At 36.6% G+C, this 26,500-nt stretch overlaps 1 protein-coding gene across 3 annotated transcripts in view; it reads right to left on the bottom strand.

Annotated features, from left to right (window-relative positions):
* Window positions 1–1,262: 1,262 nt before the first annotated feature.
* Window positions 1,263–26,500, bottom strand: part of TMEM87A (transmembrane protein 87A) — a 40,470-nt gene continuing 15,232 nt past the window's right edge. The window contains exons 8-21 of one of the 3 annotated variants that reach the window (XM_043554164.1): window positions 23,331–23,342; window positions 22,218–22,279; window positions 21,241–21,424; window positions 20,142–20,241; window positions 17,302–17,395; window positions 16,469–16,540; window positions 13,420–13,528; window positions 12,377–12,435; window positions 11,508–11,611; window positions 6,719–6,792; window positions 6,243–6,304; window positions 5,538–5,593; window positions 5,015–5,045; window positions 1,263–2,523 (exon numbers count right to left, since the gene is read on the bottom strand). In XM_043554164.1, the coding sequence (XP_043410099.1) occupies window positions 2,482–2,523; window positions 5,015–5,045; window positions 5,538–5,593; window positions 6,243–6,304; window positions 6,719–6,792; window positions 11,508–11,611; window positions 12,377–12,435; window positions 13,420–13,528; window positions 16,469–16,540; window positions 17,302–17,395; window positions 20,142–20,241; window positions 21,241–21,424; window positions 22,218–22,279; window positions 23,331–23,342 (1,061 nt within the window). In that variant the 3' untranslated portion in view covers window positions 1,263–2,481. Of the gene's footprint in view, window positions 2,524–5,014; window positions 5,046–5,537; window positions 5,594–6,242; window positions 6,305–6,718; window positions 6,793–11,507; window positions 11,612–12,376; window positions 12,436–13,419; window positions 13,529–15,792; window positions 15,862–16,468; window positions 16,541–17,301; window positions 17,396–20,141; window positions 20,242–21,240; window positions 21,425–22,217; window positions 22,280–23,330; window positions 23,343–26,500 lie in introns of those variants that run through there. The other 2 variants (XM_043554165.1, XR_006293038.1) reach the window with 2 other exon arrangements.

Raw genomic sequence — 26,500 nt, 5'->3', positions numbered from 1 at the left:
GGTTTTTGCATTACCATTATAATCCCAACCACTTCAACTATTTTACCCTTTTTTTTAAAGGTTGTTCTAGGCCAGTGGTTCTCAAAATGTGATCCCTAGACTAGTAGTATCAACATCACCTGGAAACTTAGTGGAAATGCAGCCTCGGGCCTCATTCCTGCCCTACTAAATCAGAAAATCTGGATGGGGGGGGGGGTGCAGGGGGTCCAGCAGTCTGTGCTTTAGTAAGTCCCCAGAGTGAGTCCATGGACTCTAATGTTTGAAAACTACTGCAAGAATGAGGTGTATCTGGCAACCCCCCTCTCCCCCCCCCAACACACAAAGAATATAGCAGGTAGGTCATTAAAGCACTTGAGTTTAAAACATAAGTCTACGATAAGTAAAAAAAAAAACTGGCCTTGGTCACTTTATTTTTATACAATGTCAGTTTCTTCACTTATAAATTAGGATTACTGTCCCATCTTTACCAAATGCTGTTTCTGATAATCCAGTGAAATACTTTCAAAGTGTCAGTATTAACACAAAAACTGCTAAATAAATCAAGCATTATGGGTGATTTTCACCATAGAAAATGAACACCTTGAAAATATAGAACTGCCAGCTGCTGTCCTCAAAGAAGGCCTGATACCTAGCAGTTTCAGGCCCAAGGACTAAGACCGATATAAACTCTCAGGTAACATGTCAATGTAACAAACTATAAATTACTTCTGAACCAGTTCTAAGAAATGATACGCTGTATGTAATCACAGTGCCATAACCCATAAGAGAATGCAGAAAGAATTATCAGGTACAGTCTACAAAATTTGTTACTTTACACTACTGCTTAACACCTTAAGATTTTTTCCCTAGTCTTAAGTCAACATCTAACCACCCTCAAAAAATATTTGACCAACTATCTTGGTGCATTATAACTATTATTCACTTGTTAAGTGTCTCTATGGAAGAACAGCACACAACCATACCACTAGCCCTTTGCTAATGGATTAACCTGAGAATATAGTCAGTTCTTCATATGTTCCTTAGAGATATCGCCTAGGTGACTTTTTTTTTTAAATCACCACAGCAAAGAGCTATACAGAGATGTTAAATAAATGTAAACACTTCCACTATAGTATGAGTTAGTAAGATTGTGGTCATGTGGTCAATGGTTTCAACAGATAATAAGACAATGTAGAGTAAAAACCATGGAAGGAAAATTCCCACAAGAATTTGGGAGAAAGGATGGTCTTTAGAGAAAGTCTGAAAAAAATGAGGAAAATATATTAATTTTGTTAAAATTTTTTATATTAAAAAGTGGCATGAACTTTCTACGTAAAACAAAAATCTTGGGAAGGCAAAATTGGACAAAACCATTAAAACAAATATAGTGCTTCAAATGAATCCCATCACCTTGTGATGTCTCTTATAAACAGTCTCTAAACCAACACCAGGTATAAGAACAGTCGATCCTAAAGAATGAGCAGCAGTCCAGGGCCTCCACGCTACTTCATGCAGGAAAAACTGTTTCAATTAAGCCAGAAGGACCTGTATCCTTTGTATTAGCTCCTGCTTCCTAAGCATTACAGTTCCTTTAGCAGGGCACTCATTCACAAGCACTTAGACGGAGTGCCTCTCTGCATCTAGTGCAACACCCAGTGAATGGCATGAAGGCAAACAAAGCACTGCCTAGGACTCCGCAATGCCACCGCCCTTGGAGGCTTACAAAACAGTAGTTAAAAGTTCTGGAGTGTGCACCACATTGCCAGCAATGGGATGTGTCACAATAGCAGATGTCAAGAGTTAAGCTAATATTTCTCTCTAAAGTACATCTGAGATAGAAAAATCTTTAATATACACCATTTGTAAACAAAATTGCACTTGATTTTTTTTTTAAATGATCTGAATCATACTGTAACAGTTTGCTTCTCTCTTACATACTCTTTTGTTTTTGTTTTAAATCATCCATAGAACCATGGTTCCTTAGCTCAGGACTCTTTTTTTCTCAAAATTACCTCTGTAAGATGTAACCTTGGCTTCTCAGGAAATGGAAAGGTAATTGATAATTTCCCCCATCACCTATGTAACTCTCTAAATAAATAAAAATTATAGGCAGTTGCTCCTGGAGATTACATATTATGGCGTTGTCATAGTTCTTTAGAAGATGTTAAACTTTTTAGTTTGATAGATTAAACAATTTAAACGTTATAGAAGGTTCAGGAACAACACACATAAGTTGCATAAACATCCATGTCAGGGTGTGGGAGGGAAAGGGGCATCAATGTTGTAAATAAAAACTTGTAGATTTTTCTTGTCCTATGAACTTGTTTTCAGTAAGATGTTCTCCTTGTTCTGACACCTCTCACCAGCTCCAATGCACAAAGGTCAAGGAATAGATCAGGTTTCACTGCCTCCTTTAATTCCATGGAGGAGTGTAGAAGATTGACACAGAAGCTGATCTCTTCCGAGTTACTACCCATCTTCAACTGCACATCTTCCCATTCTTTACTCCATTTTGGACCTTTCAAAGTGTGTGATCATTCGTTCCTAGGGGGAAAAAAAGTCTTTTCTAAGCATATTAATTTTAAATGGTCTACATTCCAAGTATCCTCTATAAAGAGGATGCACACACACATTTCCCACAAGTACTTTTGCTTATGTCCACTAAATATTTAGAAATGGTTCTTATCTATGAAGATTTTGAAACACACAGATGCCTAGGCCCCACTGGAAATCAACTGAATCAAAATTTCTAGGTTTCTGGACACCAAACCACAGATCAAAAGGAACTGTATCTTTCTGAGTCAAATAAGATGATTAAACAAATATTTACTTAAGATTAAGCTTAAACGGGGGCACCTGGGTGGCTCAGTTGGTTGAGCGTCCAGCCCTTGATTTCAGCTCAGGTCATGATCTCATGGTTCTTGAGTTTGAGCCCTGCATTGAGCTCTGTGCTGGCAGTGCAGAGCCTGCTTGAGATTCTCTCTCTCCCTCCCTCTCTCTGCCCCTCCTCCACTTGCTCTCTCTTTCTCTCTCTCAAAATAAATAAATAAACTTTAAATAACTTAAAAAAAAAAAAAAAAGACTAAGTTTTAATGAAAATGTGGACCTCCTCTGATTCAAGAATTTAACTTGAAGAAAATGTCAAGGATGTGGGCAAAGATTTAGCCAGAAACATTTCTACCGCAAAACTCAAAATTATAACAAAACAGATTTAAATGTTCAAAAACACAGGACTGTTTAAACAAAATATGGTATATCCTTAAAATGAAAGATTACACATTAAAATTACACTTGAAAAAGTTCTAGAGATTTGTTGTACAACAATGTGCATATAGTTAACACTATGCACCTGACAATAATTAGGATGGCAGATTTTATATATTTTCATAATTTTTCTAAAAATCATGTTAAAAATTAGGTCTGATTAGAAAACAGTACTTATATATGCCGTTTCAATGAAGAAAATTAACGTGTTACCATTAAATTTCCTCTCTTATGTAATTTTTCACCTTAGAGTTAACATTTTTCATTGTGTTGTTTCATTTGCTAAAAGCACATATCACAAATTTATCCTGAACTGTAACAGATGTGTAAATACTTTTTCAATATGATCAATTACATCAACCAATCTATCCTTTTTATTTTATTCTTAGAACGACTCCTCCTGAAGCTCTCTGGTCTGCTCCATTCTGGACTGGATGCCCTCTAAGACTGTCACCCAGCTATTGGTCTTGGAGTTTCTTACATCATCATCCTGGGAATTTATCCTTGCCCCTCTGTTGGACCCTTTATTTCCTGAATCCAAAGTCTTTCTCTTTTTAGTTCTCTCGATTTATAAAGAACATTTTCTATTACTTTCCTGAGAAAGCACATATAGAATGTTAATTATTTTATTTTTTGCATGACTGAAAACATCTTTATTTTACCCTCATACTGACAGTTTAGTTGAAAATACAATTCTAGGTTGAAAATGATTTTCCTCAGGGGCCTAGGTGGCTCAGCTGGTTGAGCGTTCCATTTTGGCTCAGGTCATGATCTCACGGTTTTGTGGGATCAAGCCCCACGTGCTGGCAGCTCAGAGCCTGGAACCTGCTTCAGATTCTGTGTCTCCCCCTCTCTCTGCCCCTCCCCTCCTCATGCTCTCTGTCTCTCTTAAAAATAAATAAACATTAAAAAAAAGAAAATAATTTTCCTCAGAATTCAAAGACATTGTTCTATTATCTTCTAGCTTCCAAAACTGAGGCCACAAAGTCTGATGCTGTTTTGATTCCTGGTCCTTTAAAACTTGTTTCTCTTGTAATTCATTTAAGTTCTTAGTTCTTGAATAGGTTTTTCACACAGGGAAATATGAACAGATAGGTGAAGTCGATATAACCAAAAGTACTGTAATAAACCTGTAGTGAACTGCCCAACTGGGTTTCACATACTCAGCCTTCTTTGACTGAAACAGAGCGATGGCTGGAGAGCTAAAGTCAAAAGGAAGCCCTGAGGGTAAACTATTAGCAGAAGCCCACAACAGGGAGATCTAGGAACTGCAGAATATACCACAGAAGGCAAAGTGTTACAAAGATAGGTTTAATTCTAAATGGTAGAGTTCTCAATTATTTCAATGCATAGAACTGCTAAGGAATTTGACATTATATGCCGCATCACACAGCAAGTCAGTGGGAAATGAACAATTTTTCTTAGCAGCCAATCCAACAAAGTAAGTTGGATTCAGGCCGATGCTTTCAAAGGACATTCAAAAATCAAGGGATACTAGAATAACCTAATATTCAGAACAAAAGACCTGTCCTCAAATCTGATCATAAAACTTTGGAAAAGAAATAGGGGACAGGTACAGAAAGGAAACCTTCTTGAATAACATCTGGGTTCTAATATTGGTATTTCTATTCTCGTCCTTTTTCAACTATACCAACTACAGTCCTTCAGGCCGTTACTGAGTCAAATAAATAAAATTCCCCTGAACAAAGGACCTATGATTCCCTATTAAATCATGAGACCCACAGTTTATGCACATGATTTGATTACTAACCTCATCTGAATCCAGAAGGGCTGGAAGTGCTCTGCAGAGAGGAAAACACCAAAATGAACAAAGTAAAGTCATAAATGGTTCATAAAGGAAATTATGAATACAATTTAAAGCCCTTTCAATAATTAAGATCTGCATCTTATTAATGGGCACTTCAGGGGGAAAAAAGCAAATATGAAAACAGAAGAGTTACTGGAATTGTACAGAGAAAAACCATGTCCTGCACTGTAACAGGGCCAATATTTAATTAAAAATATAGTCATGGAACTAAAAAATCTCAAAAGGATTATCCCAATGATTTTGGGAAGGTGTACAGCTAAATCTTTCTAAGCAGAAATGTCATCTGAACATATAATCCTGATTGTTTGTATATCATTCCTTATTTTTAACATCTTTTTAACATTTTTAATATTCTTTAATTTTCTATTAGCATTCGCATTAGCATGTTCTTCAGCTCATTTACTTAAAATAATAAAAGTTATACAAACTGAAATAGGATTCTTATGATAACAATTAAAAAACTTACACATCTGTCACAGAAGAAGGAACATTCTCTTCTACCCATTTCAAATCATCTTCCTGCTGGAAACATACAAATACCAGTGGTTACTAAAATGCACCAGATAATACATGTCAAGTAAGGATCTAAAGAGGTCTCAACATTTTTAAACTTAATCTTTTGAGAATTCTGAAGTAGTATATTCACATAACAACTGGGACTGCTAATAATTTAAAAAATTATATAGTCAATACTTTAAAAAATCCATGTAAGTGTAATATAAGTATGTAAGTCAAATAGAAAATTGTCTTTAAATGCTTTCTTCTCAATGTTCTAATACCTAAGAGTTTGCTTCCTATAAGTTTTGCTCCTTAAAAGTGAGATAAATTCTAAAGCCCTTAATGTAGACTGCATGCATAGTTCTAAAAAACAAACAAGAAACTGCTGAATGAAAAAAAATCTTGATCTTTACTACAAATAGCATCTTAGGTTAACAGGGCTATAACTTCCATTGATGAAAACAATTAAATAGAACCATCAGACTAGTCTGAGGTGCCTTTTCAGGACACGGTAACAAACCAACTAGGTTAAAGATAACTAGATCTTAGAATGAGAATCACTTACTGTTTCTGTTTTTAAAAATAAATGTAATATATATTAAAAGATGTATAAAGCAAGCTTAATTACAGCATAGATCTAAAAAATCATTAAGGCCTGTATACAATTACTTACTGCTTTGTTTACTTTACTATTTCCATTTGGTTCTTGTTTGGTACTTCTCATTTTCATTCCTTCTGCAGAGGGAAAACAAAGTAGATGGGTTAAGTGTATCAGAGACCAGCAATAATTTCAAACATGGATTCAGAACTTTAGGTTTATGGACCCTGATTTATACAACAGCTATTTCTCTACTTTTATGCTAGAAGTTCAAAGCCAAATTTCCAGCTCATCCAGTAAGCAAAGTGTACATTTACTGTGCAATTATTCACTGAATTTATCATGGCTTCACCTTAATATTTATACCCTTACTTTTGATTCCCCCTAACTTCACCACATACCAAAGTGAGAAACAATTGTACAACAGTTGTAAAATAATAAACTGTATCAAAGTATCTTGATTTTGATACTCACAAACTGTTATATTTGCTTTACTCTATTTCTAAAAATCAGAAAATAATATTTAAAGCACAAATCAATTTTATCACTACCAAAGCTTTCTTTTAGCATAGGTTCTTTTTGTTCATCTTCTTCCTCTTCCTCAGACAATGGTGAAAAGGCAAACCTGACAACGGAAAGAAACAAATTAGAAAACTACAAGAAATGCTACACTCTCTAGATTTTACAGACCTTATTACTGAAGCTGCAATGAGTCATTCATAAAATTATTTTAGTGAAAACAAAATAATTCTTCCCCTTCGGAAAGCTCTTATTTGCCTTTATTAGCAAGAGAAGCAGGACAGTATCACATTTACAAGTGCAGGCTCAGCCACAAACTACCTGGGACTTGAGACAAGTTACTTATTCTCTGTGCCTCAGTTTTCTCATCTGAAACTGGGGATAAGACATTACTCATAGAGGTGTTTTATAAAAAGTAAACAAGTCATTTCAAAAAGTGCTTAGAACAATACCTCACACATGGTAAAGCATTTACAAGCATATATTACCACGAAGAGGAAAGTAAATTCTCATGTAATTTAAAATCTCAGCCTTTCAATTTGTAGTTAAGAGACAAAGTCCTGACCTTGTATGTACCAGGTAATTTAAAATCTCAGGTTCCAAGTGGGGAGTTGAGAAGATGAAGGCTTCATCTGGTATATCTAAGATATCTTTCCTTTACAACTTCCAAGAGATTCAGCAAAGCAGCTGCCAGACAAATATCTCCTAGAAAGCTTCCACTTTGAACTCACTCTGTACTTACTGTTGTCTCTTATTTTAATTCTACTTTGTTTTTAAATCACCCTTTCATGAATTAAAAAACAAAAACCCCACAGAACTCTTTAAAAGCTAGGAGTAACAGGGAACACCCATAACCTATTAAAGGACAATTAGCAAAAATTAACACTAGATATCAAAGTTAATAATACTTGAAAAGCACTTCTTAAAATTCAGAATAAAATGAGGAGGCCCACTCTCAATGCCTCAATTCAATACTATACAGGAGAGCCTAACCAACACAAGAAACAGTAATGAGGCAGCAGTGTTAGTTGGAAAAGAAAGAGTAACATTGTCATTACTTTCAATAACAATCAATCTAATGGGGAAATCTAGAAATTATCAGAACTAACAAGACAACATATGAAGGTTGATGGATATGATATATAAAAATCAATAGCATTACAAGGCTCTTGGCTGGCCCAGTCCATAGATAATGCAACTCTTGATCTCAGGGTTGTGAGTTCAAGCCATGTTAGGCGTGGAGCCTACTTAAAATTTGGTTCAGGTCATGATTTCACGGTTCTTAGGATTGAGCCCCACATAGGGTTCTGCGCTGACAGCATGGAGCCTGCTTGGGATTCTTCCATCCACCACTCCTTCCTTTCCTTCCTTCCTTTCTTCCCTTTCTTTCTGTCCTTTCTCTCTCTCTCTCTCAAAATAAACATTTCACTCATATATGGAATTTGAGAAACTCAACAGATGAACATAGGGGAAGGGAAGGAAAAATAACATAAACAAAACAAAGAGGAAGGCAAACCATAAGAGACTCTTAAATACAGAGAACAAACTGAGGGTTGCTGGAGGGGGGTGGGTTAAATGGGTGACAGGCATGAAGGAGGGCACTTTGCCAGATGAGGAGTGGGTGTCAATATGTAAGAGATGAATGAATCACTGGGTTCTACTCCTGAAGCCAAACTACACTGTATGTTAACTAACTTGAATGAACAAATGAATATATAAATATTAAAAAATTTAAAACAATCAAAAGCATTCCTACATTTTTGCCAAAGCCACATGTATTATTTTAAAAGGGTGCATCCATAAGAGCCATAAAAATTTTTAAATATTTTAACAGAAGTTATAAAACAGGGGGGCCTAGGTGGCTTAGTCAGTTGAGCATCCAAGTCTTGATTTTGGATCTCATCATGATCCTAGAATTGTAAGATTGAGCTCTATCCTAGGCTCTACGCTGAGGGTGAGGCTCTCGGGGCGCCTGGGTGACTCAGTCAGTTAAGCATCTGACTCTTGATTTCATCTCAGGTCATGATCTCATGGTTCCTGGGATACAGTCCCACATCACAATCACCGCGGAGCCTGCTTGGGATTCTCTTTCTCCCCCTTCTCTCTACCCTTCCCTTCCCGCCCCCCCTCAAAAATCAATAAACTTAAAAAAAAAAGTCTCCTCTCTCCTTCTGCCCCCTTCCCTGCTCATGCTCTCTTAAAAAAAAAAAAAGTTATAAAACATAAGGCATTGAAAAGATTAAAAACAATAGGACATACCTACCATATGCAAGGATGGAAAAAATATATGTAACTTCCCTAATTAACCTATCAATTCAATTAAATTCTAATCAAAATCCGATAAAGGTTTTCCTACAATTAAATAAACTAGTTAAACATTTTATTAAAGAGAAAAGGCCCAAGAGCAATGGATATTTTCTAAAAAAGAAGATTAAGGGGGAAGACACATATGAAGACTTATCAGTAAACTAAGATAATTTGAGAAAGTGTACTACTGATGTGGGATCAGAGAGAGAGAAAAAAGCAGAATAAAGAACTCACAATTAAACAATTCTTGATGAATAAAAGCACAACTGTGAAATTTTGAAAAAATCATAGAATAACTTGACTTCACCTTAAGCCAGGAAAAAATTTCTTAGACAAGACACAAAAAAAATGGGGCACCTGGGTGGTCCAGTCAGTTGAACATCCGACTCGGCTCAGGTCATGATCTCTACAGTTCATGAGTTTGAGCCCCACACTGGGCTCGCTGCTATCAGCAGAGAGACAGCTTCAGATCCTCTGTCACCCTCTCTCTGCCCCTCCCTCGTCTGCACACTCTCTCAAAAATAAACATTAAAAAGAAAAAAACAATGGGAATGCAAGCTGGTGCAGCCACTCTGCAAAACAGTATGGAGGTTCCTCAAAAAACTAAAAATAGAACTACCCTACGACCCAGCAATTGTACTACTAGGCATTTATCCAAGGGATACAGGTGCTCTGTTTCAAAGGGACACATGCACCCCCACATTTATAGCAGCACTATCAACAATAGCCAAAGTATAGAAAGAGCCCAAATGTCCATCGATGGATGAATGGATAAAGAAGATGTGGTATACATATACAATGGAGTATTACTTGGCAATCAAAAAGAATGAAATCTTGCCATTTGCAACTACGTGGATGGAACTGGAGGGTATTACGCTAAGTGAAATCAGTCAGTCAGAGAAAGACAAAAATCATATGACTTCACTCCTATGAGGACTTTAAGAGACAAAACAGATGAACATAAGGGAAGGGAAACAAAAATAATATAAAAACAGGGAGGGGGACAGAACAGAAGAGACTCATAAATATGGAGAACAAACTGAGGGTTACGGGAGGGGTTGTGGGAGGAGGGATGGGCTAAATGGGTAAGGGGCACGAAGGAATCTACTCCTGAAATCATGGTTGCACTATATGCTAACTAATTTGGATGCAAATTTAAAAAAATAAAAAATAAAACAAGTTAAAAAAAAAGGCAAAATATACAATACATAAAGGAAAAAAATAACAAATTTGACTCCATACTTCCAACTTTTTCTATGGCCAAAACACCATTCAATTGTTCAAAGATAAACTAGAAGAAAATATCTGGAATGCTTGGAACAAAATATTGGAATCTAAAATATATAAGGAATTCCTACAAATCAATATAAAAATGATCAATAAGCTGATAAGGAAAAAAAGTCAAAGATATAAAAAGCTGACTGGCAGACGAATAATACGACCAGTAAATACATAAAGACATAAAAATTTAGTCTTAAATGCAACTAAAAATGCAGTGAATATTCTCATTTACCAGATCTGCAAAAATTAAATAATGGGGAAATAGGAAGGTAGAGGAGAGAGCTCCTCTCACACAAGTGTTGGTAGATACATTATTTGTTTCAGATTTTTTTGAATGCAATCTGATTTTAATACGTGAAAAATTATAATATGCATATCCTTTATCCCAACAATCCCAAGTCTTCTCTACTTTTCTCAATTTTCTTAACTTTTTTTCAAAGAATACAAACATTAAATGCATAATATGAAAAGACAGGCTATTTTCATGGGATAAAAAGATGTCATTTATCTCACACACACAAAAAAAATGTCACTTATTTTCTTTCTAAATCTTTTATTGGTATGTCTGATTATAAAACTATCCGTTTAGTTACACTGCCTCATCCTTTCCTTCTTTGGTGATATGGTTGGGTAATATAAGCTCTTAACCATCTAAACATAAATGGGGGTGGGGGGGTAGCATACCAAAGATATAGATATTCGCCAAATAAAGATAGCCAGTTTCTAAATAACTGAGATTTGCCAATAGCTGAACAAAGCAAATTCACATACAGACTTTTAATTCCCAAGTCTGTCACATAAGTTTTCATTTTACCCTATTGTTACAAAGTAAGCTGGTCTACTGATCATAAAAATTGTTCTTTCTTTCCCAACACTAGACAGATGAGACCCTCATTACAAGTGTCACAATCTATCTACTTCCCTTCTTTACTCATATACATACATATTACCAGAACATGTCAGAACTGAAAATCACCTTGTATCAATTGATTCAATTCCCTCACATTATATGAAGAGGAAACTAAGGCCCAGAGAAGTGAAGAGAGGCAACATGCCAAAAGTCACAGTGCAAATAGGAGAGTTGGACAGGAACCCACTTCTCTGGATTCCAGACCCAGTGAATATCCTTTCCAATATATGACATGGCCTGGACACTGTCACCCACTGAACTACCCCTAACTGATGACATCACCATTCAATGGTTAGCAATGTAAATAAGAAGTGTCCAAGAACCTCTGGTTGTTTGCAGATGGTCGCCAGAGAACCATGATGACAAACAGGATCATGGAGAACAGCAACCGCCAGATGGCATCATCCACCCACAGCTCCCGCCAATCCTACCAAAAGGGGGAGAAGCACATTTTTATACATAATCTTAACTCATTTCACAAAGTCCTTAGCAGAGAACAAGAATCATTTATTTATTCGTTCAACTTATACAAACTAAGGCCCTGCTATGTGCTAGGCACTGTGCTAAGTACAGGGAATAAAAAATAAATGAACACGGTTTCTTCCCTGGTAGTGTTTATTGCTAAAGAAAAGGCACCATACTTTGGTGCTTACACTATGTTTCCTATAGCTCTGAGATTCTTTAGGGAAGGACTTTTATACAAGGTAAGAGAAAGTAACGTTATGTTATTTTTTATAGTTTTCATTTTATTTATTTTTACCAGCTTTGCTCTGGCTTCCAAAGAAATGTTTTGCCAGTCTCTGCTCAAATCTTAAGTACAGGGCTTCTAGTGAGTAGTGTTATTCACATGTACTTAATGTTTTGGACTCTGGATTTCTTATTGAAACTTTTTAGTTAAGGAAAGATTGGGTTATGACAAACTATGACGATCATTTATAACGTTCTCTCTCACTATTGGGATATATAGTCAGTCCTTTCTCCCAACGTCTACCCAAAAAACCCATAAAACAAATCTATCATACTAAGCACAGTGTTAATATAGAATACTTAGGAGGAGGGAAGGATTCTAACCCTCAAGAGTGGAAACCTAACCCTAATTTCCTAAAAGGTATGAACCTTACCATTGTCATCAACATCATCGTCTGAGTATAGAACAGTACACTATTCACAAATGCATGTGTTTATAACTCACCGACTGACAAGTCACTATCCTGAACTTCATGGTTGTCCAGATGATAAACACAATAGATGCTAACAGGAAATGAAAAACCTGGTCACAGTATGAATATTAGTTTACATCCCTAATTACATTCTCTGAGTCTAGTTAAGTGGAATCCCACACATCCCTAACTCCCAATACATCACAATCATTTTCTCTGTTATTTTAATACATTTATTCAATACAAATTTACTTACAACTGCTGTAAGCAAGGCCCACAATTCATACTCTAGCCAATTCTTTCTGTAAAGAATAGTTTTGTTTACTATTTGGCTACTTTAGTCATCCTCAGAATTGGAAAAGAAGGTATTAGAAACATGGCTTTTTCCAGCATTATCAATAATATGATTTTTTTCCTTTTCTTTAGCCTTAGTATAATAATGCTAATTTTTCTTTGGTTGGTCGGATGGAAAAAGAGGTTGATAAAATGACTGCAAGACAAACAGAACTGTTGGTTCCAATTATAGGCCAGACCTCTTTATTCCTGGTACAAAAGCCAAAAGGCCAGCAAATTAGCCTACATGGGCTATAGTCTATGCTAATGGATATGTGTAACGAATATGTTATGCACGTTTAGTGATATATGTAAAGCCAATATAATAGCAATGTACACTAATCTAAAATCTAAATACAATTCTATATTTATTTTAATAAAGCCAAATAAGCAAATATTAACATCTTCTAAAAGAAATTTAAATGCTGTATGGTACTAGTGCTCACTTGCCTCAAAAAAAAAAAAAAAAAGAGTATCTCAGAAAAACAATGGAGATACGAGAGAGATATACCAAGAGTTGAAATTATATGTAGTTGATCTTCACTTATTAAAATAAGTGGTTCTAAACTTTTGTACCACAGACCCCTTTGAGAATTTGACAAAAGTGAAAGACAACTTCCCCAAGTGAAATGTACAAAACTTTTTATGTAATTTTAGAGAGCCTACCTATGGACTCTCAGGTTAAGAATCTCTGTTCTAAAAGAACTGCATTTAAACAGCAGGGAGCAAGTCTCCAACTTACCTGCCACTGCCAAGATAAGTGTGTTGGTAAAATGTCGGTACAAAGAGAGTTTTACAATGTTCCTCCGAAGTTTTAACAGCTTCATTGTTTGAGTCAGGCTAATAAATATGTGTTTGCAGGTCAAGGAAATCAACATTCAGAAAAAACAATAAACTAGTAAACTAATTCTTATATTTCTTTGAGAATCTGGGGTCAAACTGACAGAGTTATGGACACCAGGCCTAACAGCTCTCACTCTCAACCTCACAAATACCCCAAGCCTCACCATGATTAATAAGAAAGTCTTCATTTTCAATGAGACTTAAAGAGAACACAAAACCCAGAGAAAATGAGAATGCAAAAGAGAAGAAAAAATAAGAGGAAAAACATAAAGGAGAAATAAAGATAGGAAGAAGCTTTCCAGAAAAACAAGGAAGAAGAACCAAATGAAAGACAAAAGGAAGAAAATGAAATAAAAATGAGTTAACAGGCAAAAAACGGGAGTTAGCATCCTCTTTCCTCTTTTAAAGTAGTGGCTCTGTTCTCATTGTCCTAGCTAATCCAGTCTAGAGTCACACATTCATGCCCATAACCTCCCACAGTTTATACTCAGTCCCCTTGTGCCATGTTAAGGAACCTGCCATCAGTTGCCTGAGTTATCCTGAATGAAAAGGACCATACAATTACAAACTGGCTGAGAATCCCAGGCAGTTAGGCTCTAAAAGCAACAACCCTCCATTTTCAAGACATTATTCTCAAGTACAAGTTGCTGCACAAAGATAGAGGAGAACTAATGACCAATATAGACGATTACCTGCTCTGATGTTCAACTTTCAGAATGAGGGGCAGATATGAAAGCAAGTGTGTCGGAGCTCACTTCTGCCCTTTAACAGAGCCTTGGCTGCTACCTAATTACCGGGTCATCTTCTTGTATGGTCCAGTCCCTCTCCCCACATCTCTCAATATGCGTGGTAGAGGTTCACAAAGCACCCTTGAAAGATACTGACCTAGAAAAGCTTCGGCCTTTTGGGCCCAGGATACTTCAATTTCAAACATTTTTGATATAGGACAATCCCCCCCAAATTCACAAAATTACAACTTTATGTACATTCAGCCTTTTATAACAGTCACAGTCCATCAAGACTATAATATCACACCAATTATATATAGGACCAAATAACACAAAAACCAAAATAAATTTCTAAAAATCCCCAAAAGACAAAAGTCCAAACACCCGAATAATAGGTCAAGTCCCTAATAAACAAATGTTTACTCTTGAAAAGCAAGAAAAGATTATTCAAATAGAAGCTTGTTTGTTATCTGCTGGTTGACTTCTCCTGTAAATGAATCGATATTTATCTCAAAGAACGGAAGTCTTCAAACAATCCCAAGTCTGTTTTTTTTTTTTTTTAAAGAATTTTTTTTTTCAACGTTTATTTTTTACTTTTGGGACAGAGAGAGACAGAGCATGAACGGGGGAGGGGCAGAGAGAGAGGGAGACACAGAATCGGAAACAGGCTCCAGGCTCTGAGCCATCAGCCCAGAGCCCGACGCAGGGCTCAAACTCACGGACCGTGAGATCGTGACCTGGCTGAAGTTGGACGCTTAACCGACTGCGCCACCCAGGCGCCCCCCCAAGTCTACTTTTAAATTAGAGGATTAAAACACTTATCCTGTTATCCTGTATGGGTTAAAATCTGCTAAACCTACTTAGAATTTTAAGAGAGTCAAACAACCTGGGGGCGCCTGGGTGGCTCAGTTGGTTAAGCATCCAACTTCGGCTCAGGTCACAACCTTGCAGCTCGTGGGTTTGAGCCCCTCATCGGGCTCTGTGCTGACAGCTCAGAGCCTGGAGCCTGTTGCAGATTCTGTGTCTCCCTCCCTCTCTCTCTGCCCCTCCCAGTTTATGCTCGGTCTCTCTCTCTCTCAAAAATAAACATTAAAAAAAATTTTGCTTTTAAATAAAAAGGAGTCAAACAACCTCATATAGTTCCTAAAATCATATTTTAAGAATCAAAATACATACATAATTTTCAAATGATTTAATAATTGCCAGAGGCTGAAAGAAATAGCAGGACCAGAGCAGTCAGTGATTCTAACACTAAGAGAGATAACATTAAGCCCAAAATTGAAGTGAAATGCTTATTTTTAAAAAAGCCAGAAGCTTTCATCTTGTGCTCAGTCTACAGTCACCAACTCTTACTGCAATTTTTAAAATTAAAAACAAAATAACTGCTTACCTGAGCTCTCAGTTCATTAGAATGAAAACACCCTATTCCCAAAGTAAAGAGTAATCAACAAAACCGGTAAAAACCATTTGCAGAAAGATCAATGGAAACCCATCTCCAAGGGGAGAAAATGGACCACCATCAAACAAGCCAATGAGAAGGATATCCACCAGCACAGGGCAGTGTCTAGGAAAGCCAAGGGGATAAAGGCCAAGGAAGCAAGATCAGTCTGGGCCTGCAGACAAAGAAAAAGAGGTGGTGAAAAAGAGATGTCTAGAGAGCACAGAGAAGAAACCAGCACATGATTCTGCATTTACATAATCATCTGGAATGATTTTGCATTCAAACTAAAAGAAAATAAGGAATACTTTGTACCTACACCATTCTTCCCTTCTGACAAACGATCACATTGAATATACAGCTGTAAGCATTTCACACAAACTGTTGATTACAATGTCAATACAATAAAACATGCTGCTAACTAATAAGAGGCAACCACCACAAAACTAGCATGCTAAGATCCATGTTAAGAAGTGACACACTGAAAAACTGGTGTTACAAGCCGACATTCCATTCTATCTCCTATCATTGTGATTTTGGCTACATGTCTAAAAAGACCGTTCACATATTTTAAAGTACTGCAGCATTAATATATTAAGAATTACTAATTTCCAGAATTGTAATATAATGTAAATCTACAAATAAGAGCATACCCCAAAATAAAATGTAAGGCAAATTATCTGTCCCCAAAACTATGCTGTTTGTTTCACACATTTATGTATATAAGCTGCTATTTATATAACCCTGATTGCCCAATCACCAGGACATTATTGAAAGGATATCCATAAAATAATACAGGCATCAACTGATGAGAGGGCCAGGTTTCCTATCAGAGCCAAGGGATAAGAAAAAGACTACAGCAGCATAAGAAAGAAAACGAAATAGAGTTAAGATTAAAATTGCTGAAAGTCGAAGGAAATTACATAGAGGACAGTGTGATATGAAAAACATATATGCATCCATAAAGAGTTTTATTTTACGGGGCAATTTATTGCAAAACTTACAGAGCTCAGTTTTCTTGAGGGCAAAGTCAAATTTACAGTATTTGCCACCATGAATCTAATGGGTAAATGCTGGGAGTAACTTTTAAATAAGTAACTGCTGGAATGACCGAGTTCTTCTTCATATTAATCCACCACTAACATAAATGTCTTTATCATTTATATCTCAGTGCTTTGGTTCCCTTCCTGGCAAAGGGCATGATTTTATAATCCTCAAGAAGGATGTGAAACATTTAGTTGCATTTTTAGAAAAGCCTTTGAAACTCAAGTGGTGGTTAGCAAAGAGCACTGCCACTTTAAAACAATAAAAAAGATTATGGAGCAAGTACATGATTACCATATCTGCCCCTTACACAAGAATGAGAGCCCCTGTCTGGGAGGAGGAATAAACAGCAATATGGGGACAGGAGGGAAAGCATTCATTTCTGGTCACACATTAAACTTACAAAGCTCTAATAAATTAAAAAGAAAATTTGCATTATACATACATTTTGAAAATCAGAGTTCTAAGGTGACTTAGAAGAAAAAGCCCACAGACATTTCCAATTCACCCTTTCAAGACAAAAACGATATATATGAACTGACCACAAATACTCAGATTAAGCAGTACTGACCCCAGTAACTCTGAGGACCCCTTCCATTCCAGAGAACAAAAGATAGAGGGCTCCTGCTACCACAACTTTGTGAAGAGTGACTCCAAGTCGAGGCCTAAATAGAAGAAAGCAAAGACAAGAGTTGAATACCAACGCTACAAACTCCAAAATAAGCTAAGTAACAGCGACTCATGTTGATTAATACAGGCCTACAAGTTAGCAGAGATAAGCCAGACATACTTGATGTATCTGAGGGGGGAAAAAAAAAAAAAAAAAAAAAAAAGGAAGAACAGATAGTCTTAAACCAAGAAAGTGAATACCAGAACTTTAGATCTGGCCCTAGTTACTGCATTTAAAGTTTTAAAAAAAGTCATTTTTATTACAGAGAATTTTCAAACATTCAATAGTATAATGAACCCCTCTATATGTATCATCCAGTCCCAAAAACCACTAACCCATGGCCAATCCCGCTTCATACAAGCCTCATCCACCTCCCATCATCCCATATGATCTTTCAGCGTATTTTTTTTTTTTTTTAATTTTTTTTCAACGTTTATTTATTTTTGGGACAGAGAGAGACAGAGCATGAATGGGGGAGGGGCAGAGAGAGAGGGAGACACAGAATCGGAAACAGGCTCCAGGCTCTGAGCCATCAGCCCAGAGCCTGACGCGGGGCTCGAACTCCCAGACCGCGAGATCGTGACCTGGCTGAAGTCGGACGCTTAACCGACTGCGCCACCCAGGCGCCCCAAGCGTATTTTTTTTTTAATCAATAAGGACTTTTTAAAAACATAACCACAATACCATCTTCAAATCTAAAAATTTTAACAATATAAGCAAATATCCTATTGTAACTCATTAGATAACCTGTAGAGTTGTAAGCTCAGAATCCAACAAAATATAGTCTTCCAAATAGGTTCTTGAAGGAAGTCTTGAATCCATGACATTCAAAATGCCACCCAATCAGAATCTACATTTAAACAAGATCTCCACGTGATTCATTAGTGCACTGTAAGTTTGAGATGCACTGCTGTAAATCATGTCTACCTAAGCCCAAGTGATATTTGTGCTTGTATTTTTTTGTTATATGCTAGCAAAGTTCTGTATGGGCAAGGATTTTTCTCCCTACTGTCATATCTTAGAAATCTACTTCCTGGAACATAGGAGGCACTCCAATATTTATTAAATGAATTAAGTAACTTTACAAATGAAACCCACCCCATTCCCCTTATCCCACTGAAAGCAAAACTCCTTTAAATGAATAAATTAAAAGAATTGAAACTCAGGTGTGCCTGGGTGGCTCAGTTGGTTAAGCGTCCGACTTCAGCTCAGGTCATGATCTCGAGGTTCCTGAGTTCGAGCCCCATGTCGGGCTCTGTGCTCACAGCAAAGAGCCTGGAGCCTGCTTCAGATTCTGTGTGTCTTTTTCTCTCTGCCCCTCCCCTGCCTATACTCTGTCTGTCTCTCAAAAACAAACATTAAAAAGATTTTCTTTTATTAAAATTCATTTATTTAATCTCACTTAAAGCAAGACTACTTGAAATAACTGTCTATACCTGGCTAATTCCAACTCCTCTGCTTCTATTTTCTCTCTTGAATTCACTTCAATCAAGCTTTTATCCTAGCACTTCACCAAAACGGTCTTGTTAAGGTCACTTACACCTCCCATGAAGTTAAACCCAGTGGACTGCTCAACCCTCTTGATACAATCACTCTCTCCTTGAAACAGTCTTCAGGTTTGCTTCTCACCACAATGGTCCTTCTCAACTTCCTCTGGTCTAATTCTATTTCATCTCACTGAATTCTAAAGAATTAAAATTGTTCAAGGTTCAATCCTTTGACCTCTTTTCTATATACACTCACTTCCTTGGTGATCACATCCCAGTCTCATGGCTTTACATAACATCTATATATTGATGACTCCCAAATTCATATCTCTACCCTACTCTCTCCCCTTTATTCCCTTTGGGCATCTAACACCTCCTAATATTCACTCTGCTCCAAACTTATTCTATCTAAGGTCTTCCTGAACTCATAAATATCAATTCCACCATTCCTTGCTCAGACCTAAACAGCTGGCATCATCCATGATTCCTCTTCTCTTTCACATCACACATTTGATCCATCAGAAAATTCCATTGGCTCTACCTTCAAAATATACACAGAATCTGACCATATCTTAGGATCTCTTCTTCTAAGTGCACATATAGTTCCCTCATCACCTTGAGATCTCTGCTTAATTGTCACTAAGTGAAGCATTCCTCAGCCACTGTATTTACAGCTGAAAGCTCCACTTCTTGCTTGGCACTCTCTAAATCCTTCCCCTGCTTTATTTGCTCCATAGCACTTATCACTGAAATAAATATTAAATATTTTACTCATTTATTTTTATCTTTGTCCCCTCCCTCCACAAATGTAAACTCCAAGTCTTTTGTTTACTTGCTATATCCCCAGGGCCTAAAACACTATCTAGTATATAGAAGGCACGCAATAAAATTTTTTGAATAAAAAGTAAATTATTTTCAGACTGTTTTTTCAGACTGAATGACATTCCCATGAAAAACTGTGATTTGCAAAAATATTTTGGAAGATTAGAAGTCACTGCAATTTCACTCTAAAAGTTTGATGTTTTAATTGTCATTCATTATATTGCAGATTTTCCTGCAAATGCTCCTTGAGTTCTAAGAAGTGAAATGAAACACTTTACATTTCCTGGCTTTTATAAATCTACAAAATTTCAGGTAACTGTCCTACTGCGGTTCTTACATCAATTCTTTCAGAATTACAATGGGAACCTGAAATACTGATTCAATTTAATCAGCATTTTAATACGTTCTTCCATATAAAAAGTTAATACTTACTTGACTATGCCATATCCGAGGCTGACTATGATGACCAGGGTTCGAGCCAGTGAGCGTTTAACTGCTGATAGCAGCTCTGCAAGGATCAGAGCACCCTGAACTGTGAGAAAGAAGCAGGAAAGGGTGCTATAATCTAGGTTTGGAAAAAGGCGCAACTCTAGAACCAGAACATAGAGCTAGATCTCTAACAGTCGTCAGAATAAGCATTGGGATTATCCTGTTCAAAGAGAATACCTCTCTTGCAATTTTTACAAGTACACAAGCTGATTTTACTTACCTTGTTCATGTGAACAGCAATCTGGGTGTGCTCAAATCACCTTCCCTCCCCAACCCCACTTCACTAAAACCTCAGGAGAACATCTCACCTACCTGACAGTTTAGAACGCTTAGGAACTTTCCCCCATTTTTAAAAACTGAAGAACACACATTGAAAATATATAAACACATTGAATATATACAGTGAAAAGTACAAAATACACAGTTTTCAAATCATTTTCACATCTACTATTTTCATGCCCTTTCAAAGACAGGGGAAACTCTAATTAGTAATCTTACGACAATAATCATTAAAACTTAAATGTCTGAAGAGAAAGAACCAAAACTATCATAAAAAACTTCGGTACAAAACAATTTCTATCACTACCTGTTCACTTTAGTAAACCTACGCACCCTCCTATTTTCCTGATATTACTGTATTTTACCAGTTCTTGGATTTTAACATCTTTGAAATCAAAGTATGTCCTACAATCAATGGTTATCTTACTATTAAATTGGCAGTAATTATTTCTTTTTCAGATGCACATAATAATGGTGCCTTAAAAATCAAGGCAATTGAGATTCAATGATGGTAATAATCTTACCCAAAATGGCCACTACTGTTGTAACTTGTATATTTTGGTACCATCACTCTTAAATCACTGAACCCATAAGTTATAAGGCTAAAAACAAGAGTCACGATCATAATGATTATGCTTAAGTTATTCTAGTAATTAAGTAACTGAGAAGTTAAAACCATTAATGACTGCTGATCTGAGTTAAACTGTCACATGTCTTACCTGCCAATCATTCACAAACTGGTGAACATTTTTTGGTTACACACCTGATTCTCCTTTGTATCGAATATTCTGAAATTCTGCATAGAAGACAGCTTTCTCAAGCATTCCCAAGAAGATGACAGCACCAATCCAAAACTGAATTCTCAGGAGATCTCTCCAATAGCAGGCAGACCATGCCAGCCACAGAACACCAAATAGGACATATACGATGCACATCACCATGAAAAACTGTCATCCAAATGGGTAAGAAATAAAAGGGAAAATTAGGGCCAAGAGCCAATCTGGAATCAATACGCAGTCTTAAACTATAAAAAAAAAAAAAAAAAAAAAAAAAAAAAATATTCTACCCTCTGCTTTAAGAATTTATCTTGTTGGAGTTCCATATTAACGTAAAAAAATGATCTCCTCTTGCATATTGAGAGACTACCTAAGGACCTATGAATAAGAGTAACCGCTCTTCTGCATTACAAATGCATGTTCAGCTCACTATGTAAAATTACACAAATGAAGATAACACTAAAGAGGAAAAAAATATGGCAGGGTTATGATACATCTGAAGGCAATGAAACATAACAAAGTGGGAAAACTATGAAAGGGAAAAGAAGAAAACCATGAACAAAGGAAATCTGAAAATAGAGTAAGGATATTCCCATAGACACAGACACACATGAGGCAGTGTCATCATTTAGTTACTTTAAATGGGATCAGAAACTATAGGGCTGTAAGAAGTGCCCTGCTTTGGATTCTAGGGAGAATGTGAGATGTGAAATTATCTGTGAGGTACTTTCCAATTCTGAAATTCCACAAGTCATCAATCTCCTCATTCTACAGATGAGAAGACAAGGCACAGAGGAATTCACGGACACTCTGAATGTCACAATCCAGTAAGAAGTACAGAACTACAAGCAGTATTTTCTGAACTGTTCGGGAAAAATTCTTTAAAGAATATTGCCACAAAACATGGACAATCTTTCAGGTTAACTCATGTAATGTTAAGGTTAAAGAATGTAAGTTCACTTACAATCATCAATGGATATTCTTCAAGCGTGAGATATTCATATGGACCCTTCACTTCAACAGTCACTGCCAAAACACAGTCCTCAGAATTAATGTAAAGGATGCAGAAATTAAACAAAAACGTTGTGCAATATTTGATTGATGAAATTAATGAAAATCTCATTGGGTTATTTACTTTTAATCATTTCAATTCTGGTGAATATTATTTATAGAGCACTCTGAAATTCACAAAGTTTTATATTCTCAAGGTTCATGCCATGTACCACACAAACCTCCACTCTCTGCTCCAGTCAGTATCCTAAGTGGAAAAGCCCTCTGTTCCCATATACACATCCTTTAAAGACTAGAATGAATGTATTTCCTCCACAAAGCCTTCTGGGAGCTGCCCACTGGAACTATAACCCATCTCCTCTAAATCCTAAACACCTTTCATATATACTTTTTCTTATAACACATCACTAATGTGCTTTGAAAGGTACAGGACTTCATTCCTTCATTCTGCTGTCCTCTTTGTCTTCTATCTATCTTTATCTAGATTTTCCTATTACTTTATTTTTTTTACCTACTTCAATTTTATGTGACTTTGCGACATTAATGTATCATTTTCAGAAGGTACGTAACAGTAACAAGAATTTAAAGACAGATTTGCCTTACTGAAGCAAAACTATGACTATGTTTTTTACTATAGTGATATAAGTGATATCTATATCCAGAGACAGACTAATAACTGTCTAGTCAATGAAAATTTCCTAGTTTTTATCAAGCAAAAAGGACATACCATTGTTAAAAGTAAACCTGGTCCCCCTCACCAAAAAAAGTAAACTAGGTCCAACACTCATATAAATGAGCATCCCACAATAGCAATAATGAAAGTTTAAAAAAAATTTTTAACATTTATTCATTTTTGAGAGGCAGAGAGAGACAGAGTGTCAGTGGGGGAGAGGTAGAGAGAGGGGGAAACACAGAGTATGAAGCAGGCTCCAGGCTCTGAGCTGTCAGCACAGAGCCCAATGCGGGGCTCGAACTCACAGACCACAAGATCATGACCTGAGCTAAAGTCAGATGTCTAACTGACTGAGCCACCCAGGCTCATAAATCATAAAAATTTTAAGCAGACTGGTTATTAAATCTATACCTTCTTAACTTAATGAAAGAACAAATAAAATAATTATTTATTATTTATTACACCCTTTGTTTACTCCATGCTAGGGGTCAGCAAAGTACAGCACATGAGCCAAATGTGGTTATCCACTTTTTATTTTATTTTTTTTAAATTTTTTTTTCAACGTTTTTTATTTATTTTTGGGACAGAGAGAGACAGAGCATGAACGGGGGAGGGGCAGAGAGAGAGGGAGACACAGAATTGGAAACAGGCTCCAGGCTCTGAGCCATCAGCCCAGAGCCCGACGCGGGGCTCGAACTCACGGACCGCGAGATCGTGACCTGCCTCGAACTCACGGACCGCGAGATCGCTTAACCGACTGTGCCACCCAGGTGCCCCGATTATCCACTTTTTATAAATAAAATTTTTATTGGAAAACAGCCACATCTAGTTACTTACATATTATCTAAGGTTGCATTTACACAACAATGGCAGAGTTGGGTAGCTCTAGTAGACAGAACATTTACTCTTTGGCCCTTTAAGAAAATTTGGCTACCCCTTGCTCTATGCCACAACATAAAATAACATTTATTGAGCACTTACTATGTGACACACACTACAGAAAACAGGAGATAAAAAGATACATAAGATGTTTTCTGCTAGAAGGGACAGTAGGAAAGCAATATAGAGAACTATCCCTCTGAGCCAGTCCTTAAAGGATGAATGTGTATTTCCCAGGACAAAATAAAAGGCCATCTGGGACGAGGAAACAACATGAACAAGGACAGGCGTGAAAATGCATGATATATATTTAAAGAACATGTAGTCTGAGGCTGCACATAGTACCATATAGTAGCATTTTGAAAAGAAAGCAGCAAAAGGTAAACTGGGACAAGCTGCAGAGTTTTATAAGCCTTCCTGCAGAATGTAAACATTTTACAGGCGATGGGGAAACATCAAGGATTTACTGAAGGGAAAAAAGATGGTAACACTGTTTTCGAAAATTCTAGGAATTTCACACGGTGTAGTTAAGTCCATGCTTCAATGTATCTTCCTCCTAGCTCCAAACAATAGATGAATAAAACAAAACGAGGACATAAGCTCGAAAACAAGATAAATACCTCCAAATATCAAAACTGAACAAAAACTTAGAACAGTATATAAGGCTGAAGCTATGGTCATGTTTGACTCTGGGCCCAAAAAGCAAGCTACGGCAGTTGGGCTCGAACTTGGGAACAGCGAGATCATGACCTGAGCCGAAGTTGGACACTCAACCAGCTGAGCCACCCAGGCGCCCCTCCATTCTTTTCAAAGAAAGAAGGCTGAAAGTAAATGTTGGCAACTGCTGCCTTAGATTATAACTTACTAGAAAGCTGTGGGCCTAGAAATACAGGAAGATACACATATGTCTTAGGCCCAGAAACTGTGCCAGGCCAGCTGCTGGCTTACCTAGATGCTATACCCCATATAACTATGGAGCATAAGAGCCACCTCTGGATTAGGAATTAAAAGCATTCAACCCAAGAAACTATAAAAAACTAAAATTTTAAATTAAGTCAAACAAAAGAAATAACGAAATAGCAAATACCAACAGTTTGTTGGTTTGTTGTATAGTAAAATACAATTCTACAAAGATTTAAAAAGTTAAAAAAGTAGACACAAAGACAATAATAAGAGTGAAAAGAGAGGGTGCCTAGGTGGCTCAGGTGGCTGAGCATCTGACTGTTGGTTTTGGCTCAGGTCATGATCTCATGGTTCCTGAGTTTGAGCCCTGCATCAGGCTCTGCTGACAGTACAGAGCACGCTTGACACTCTTTCTCTCTCCCTCTCTCTGCCACTCCCCCACTTGCACACTCTTTCTCTTTCAAAATAAAAACTTAAAAAAAAAAAAGAATGAAAAAAGCTACAGATACTTATTTTTTTGCAAAGAAATACTATTAATAACTTCATGCCAATACACTTGAAAACTTGAAAGATATGGACAATTTCTCAAAAACGACACTGATTCAAGAAAAAATAGAATCACTAAAAAAACAACATATTATTAAAGAAAATTAATCAGTTGTTTAAAATCTCTATGGAGGAAGGGAAAAAAAGAACATTCAGCCAAAACACTATCATAAGTTCTACAAAACATTCAAAAACTGGATAATCCTACCCTTACAAAAACTACTCCATAGAATTTAATACAGGGGACATTCTCCAACTCATTAGACTAGCATAACCTCTATGCTAAAACCCATAGATGACAGTATGAGAAAACAAAATTATAGGGGCACCTGGATGGCTCAGTCGGATAAGCGTCTGACTTCAGCCTGGGTCATGATCTCACAGTTTGTGAGTTTGAGCCCTGCATCGGGCCCTGTGCTCTCCATGCAAAGCCTGCTTCAGAGCCTCTGTCCCTTTCTCTCTCTGCCCTTCTCCTGCTTGCTCTCTCAAAAAATAAATAAAACATTTTAATAAAAAAAAGAAAAAAGAAAAGAAAATTATAGGCCAATCCTACTATGAACATAGACCAAAAATTACAAATAAAATCCTGGAAAACAGAAGCCAGCTGTGTGTGTGTGTGTGTGTGTGTGTGTGTGTGTGTGTGTGTGTAGGCCAAATATTGGCATCTCAGAAATTCAAGAATGCTTTAACATTAGAAAATCACTTAATATAATGTATTACATTAAGAGATTAAGTGGGGAAATCTACATGATCAGTTAAATCAACACAATCAAAACAGCTGATAAAGCTGACCATTCCTCATACTAAAAAAAAAAAAAAAAAAAAAAAGGGCAGAAAAAAATACACTTAGTAAACGAGGAAAAGAAACATCCTTAACCAAACACAGAATATTTTGAAAAGTCTACAATAAGCGTAATTGTGAAATGTGCTAATATTGCCATTAAAGTCAAGAGCAAGAGAAGTATGGTCATTATCACTGTTCCTATTCAATATTCTACTTGAGAAAGGAGGGGTGGCAAGAAAACTATAAAGAAGGAAGAAGCAAAAAAAAAAAAAAAGAAGAAGAAAAAGAACTACAGAAAATAAGACCAGTTAGTAAATGACCACAAAATTCCAAGTAAGGAATGGTGACCCATGAACTGGGTTAGTAAGATTAGAAAAAACACTAAGTAAAACTGAGACATTAAAAAATTACCAAACTCAATTAATTCAAAAATTTCCAAGTTTTGAGTTGG

The sequence above is a fragment of the Prionailurus bengalensis genome, chromosome B3, assembly GCF_016509475.1.
Source record: "Prionailurus bengalensis isolate Pbe53 chromosome B3, Fcat_Pben_1.1_paternal_pri, whole genome shotgun sequence".
Taxonomy (NCBI): Eukaryota; Metazoa; Chordata; class Mammalia; order Carnivora; family Felidae; genus Prionailurus; species Prionailurus bengalensis.
This window is presented reverse-complemented; position numbering and strand designations above follow the sequence as displayed.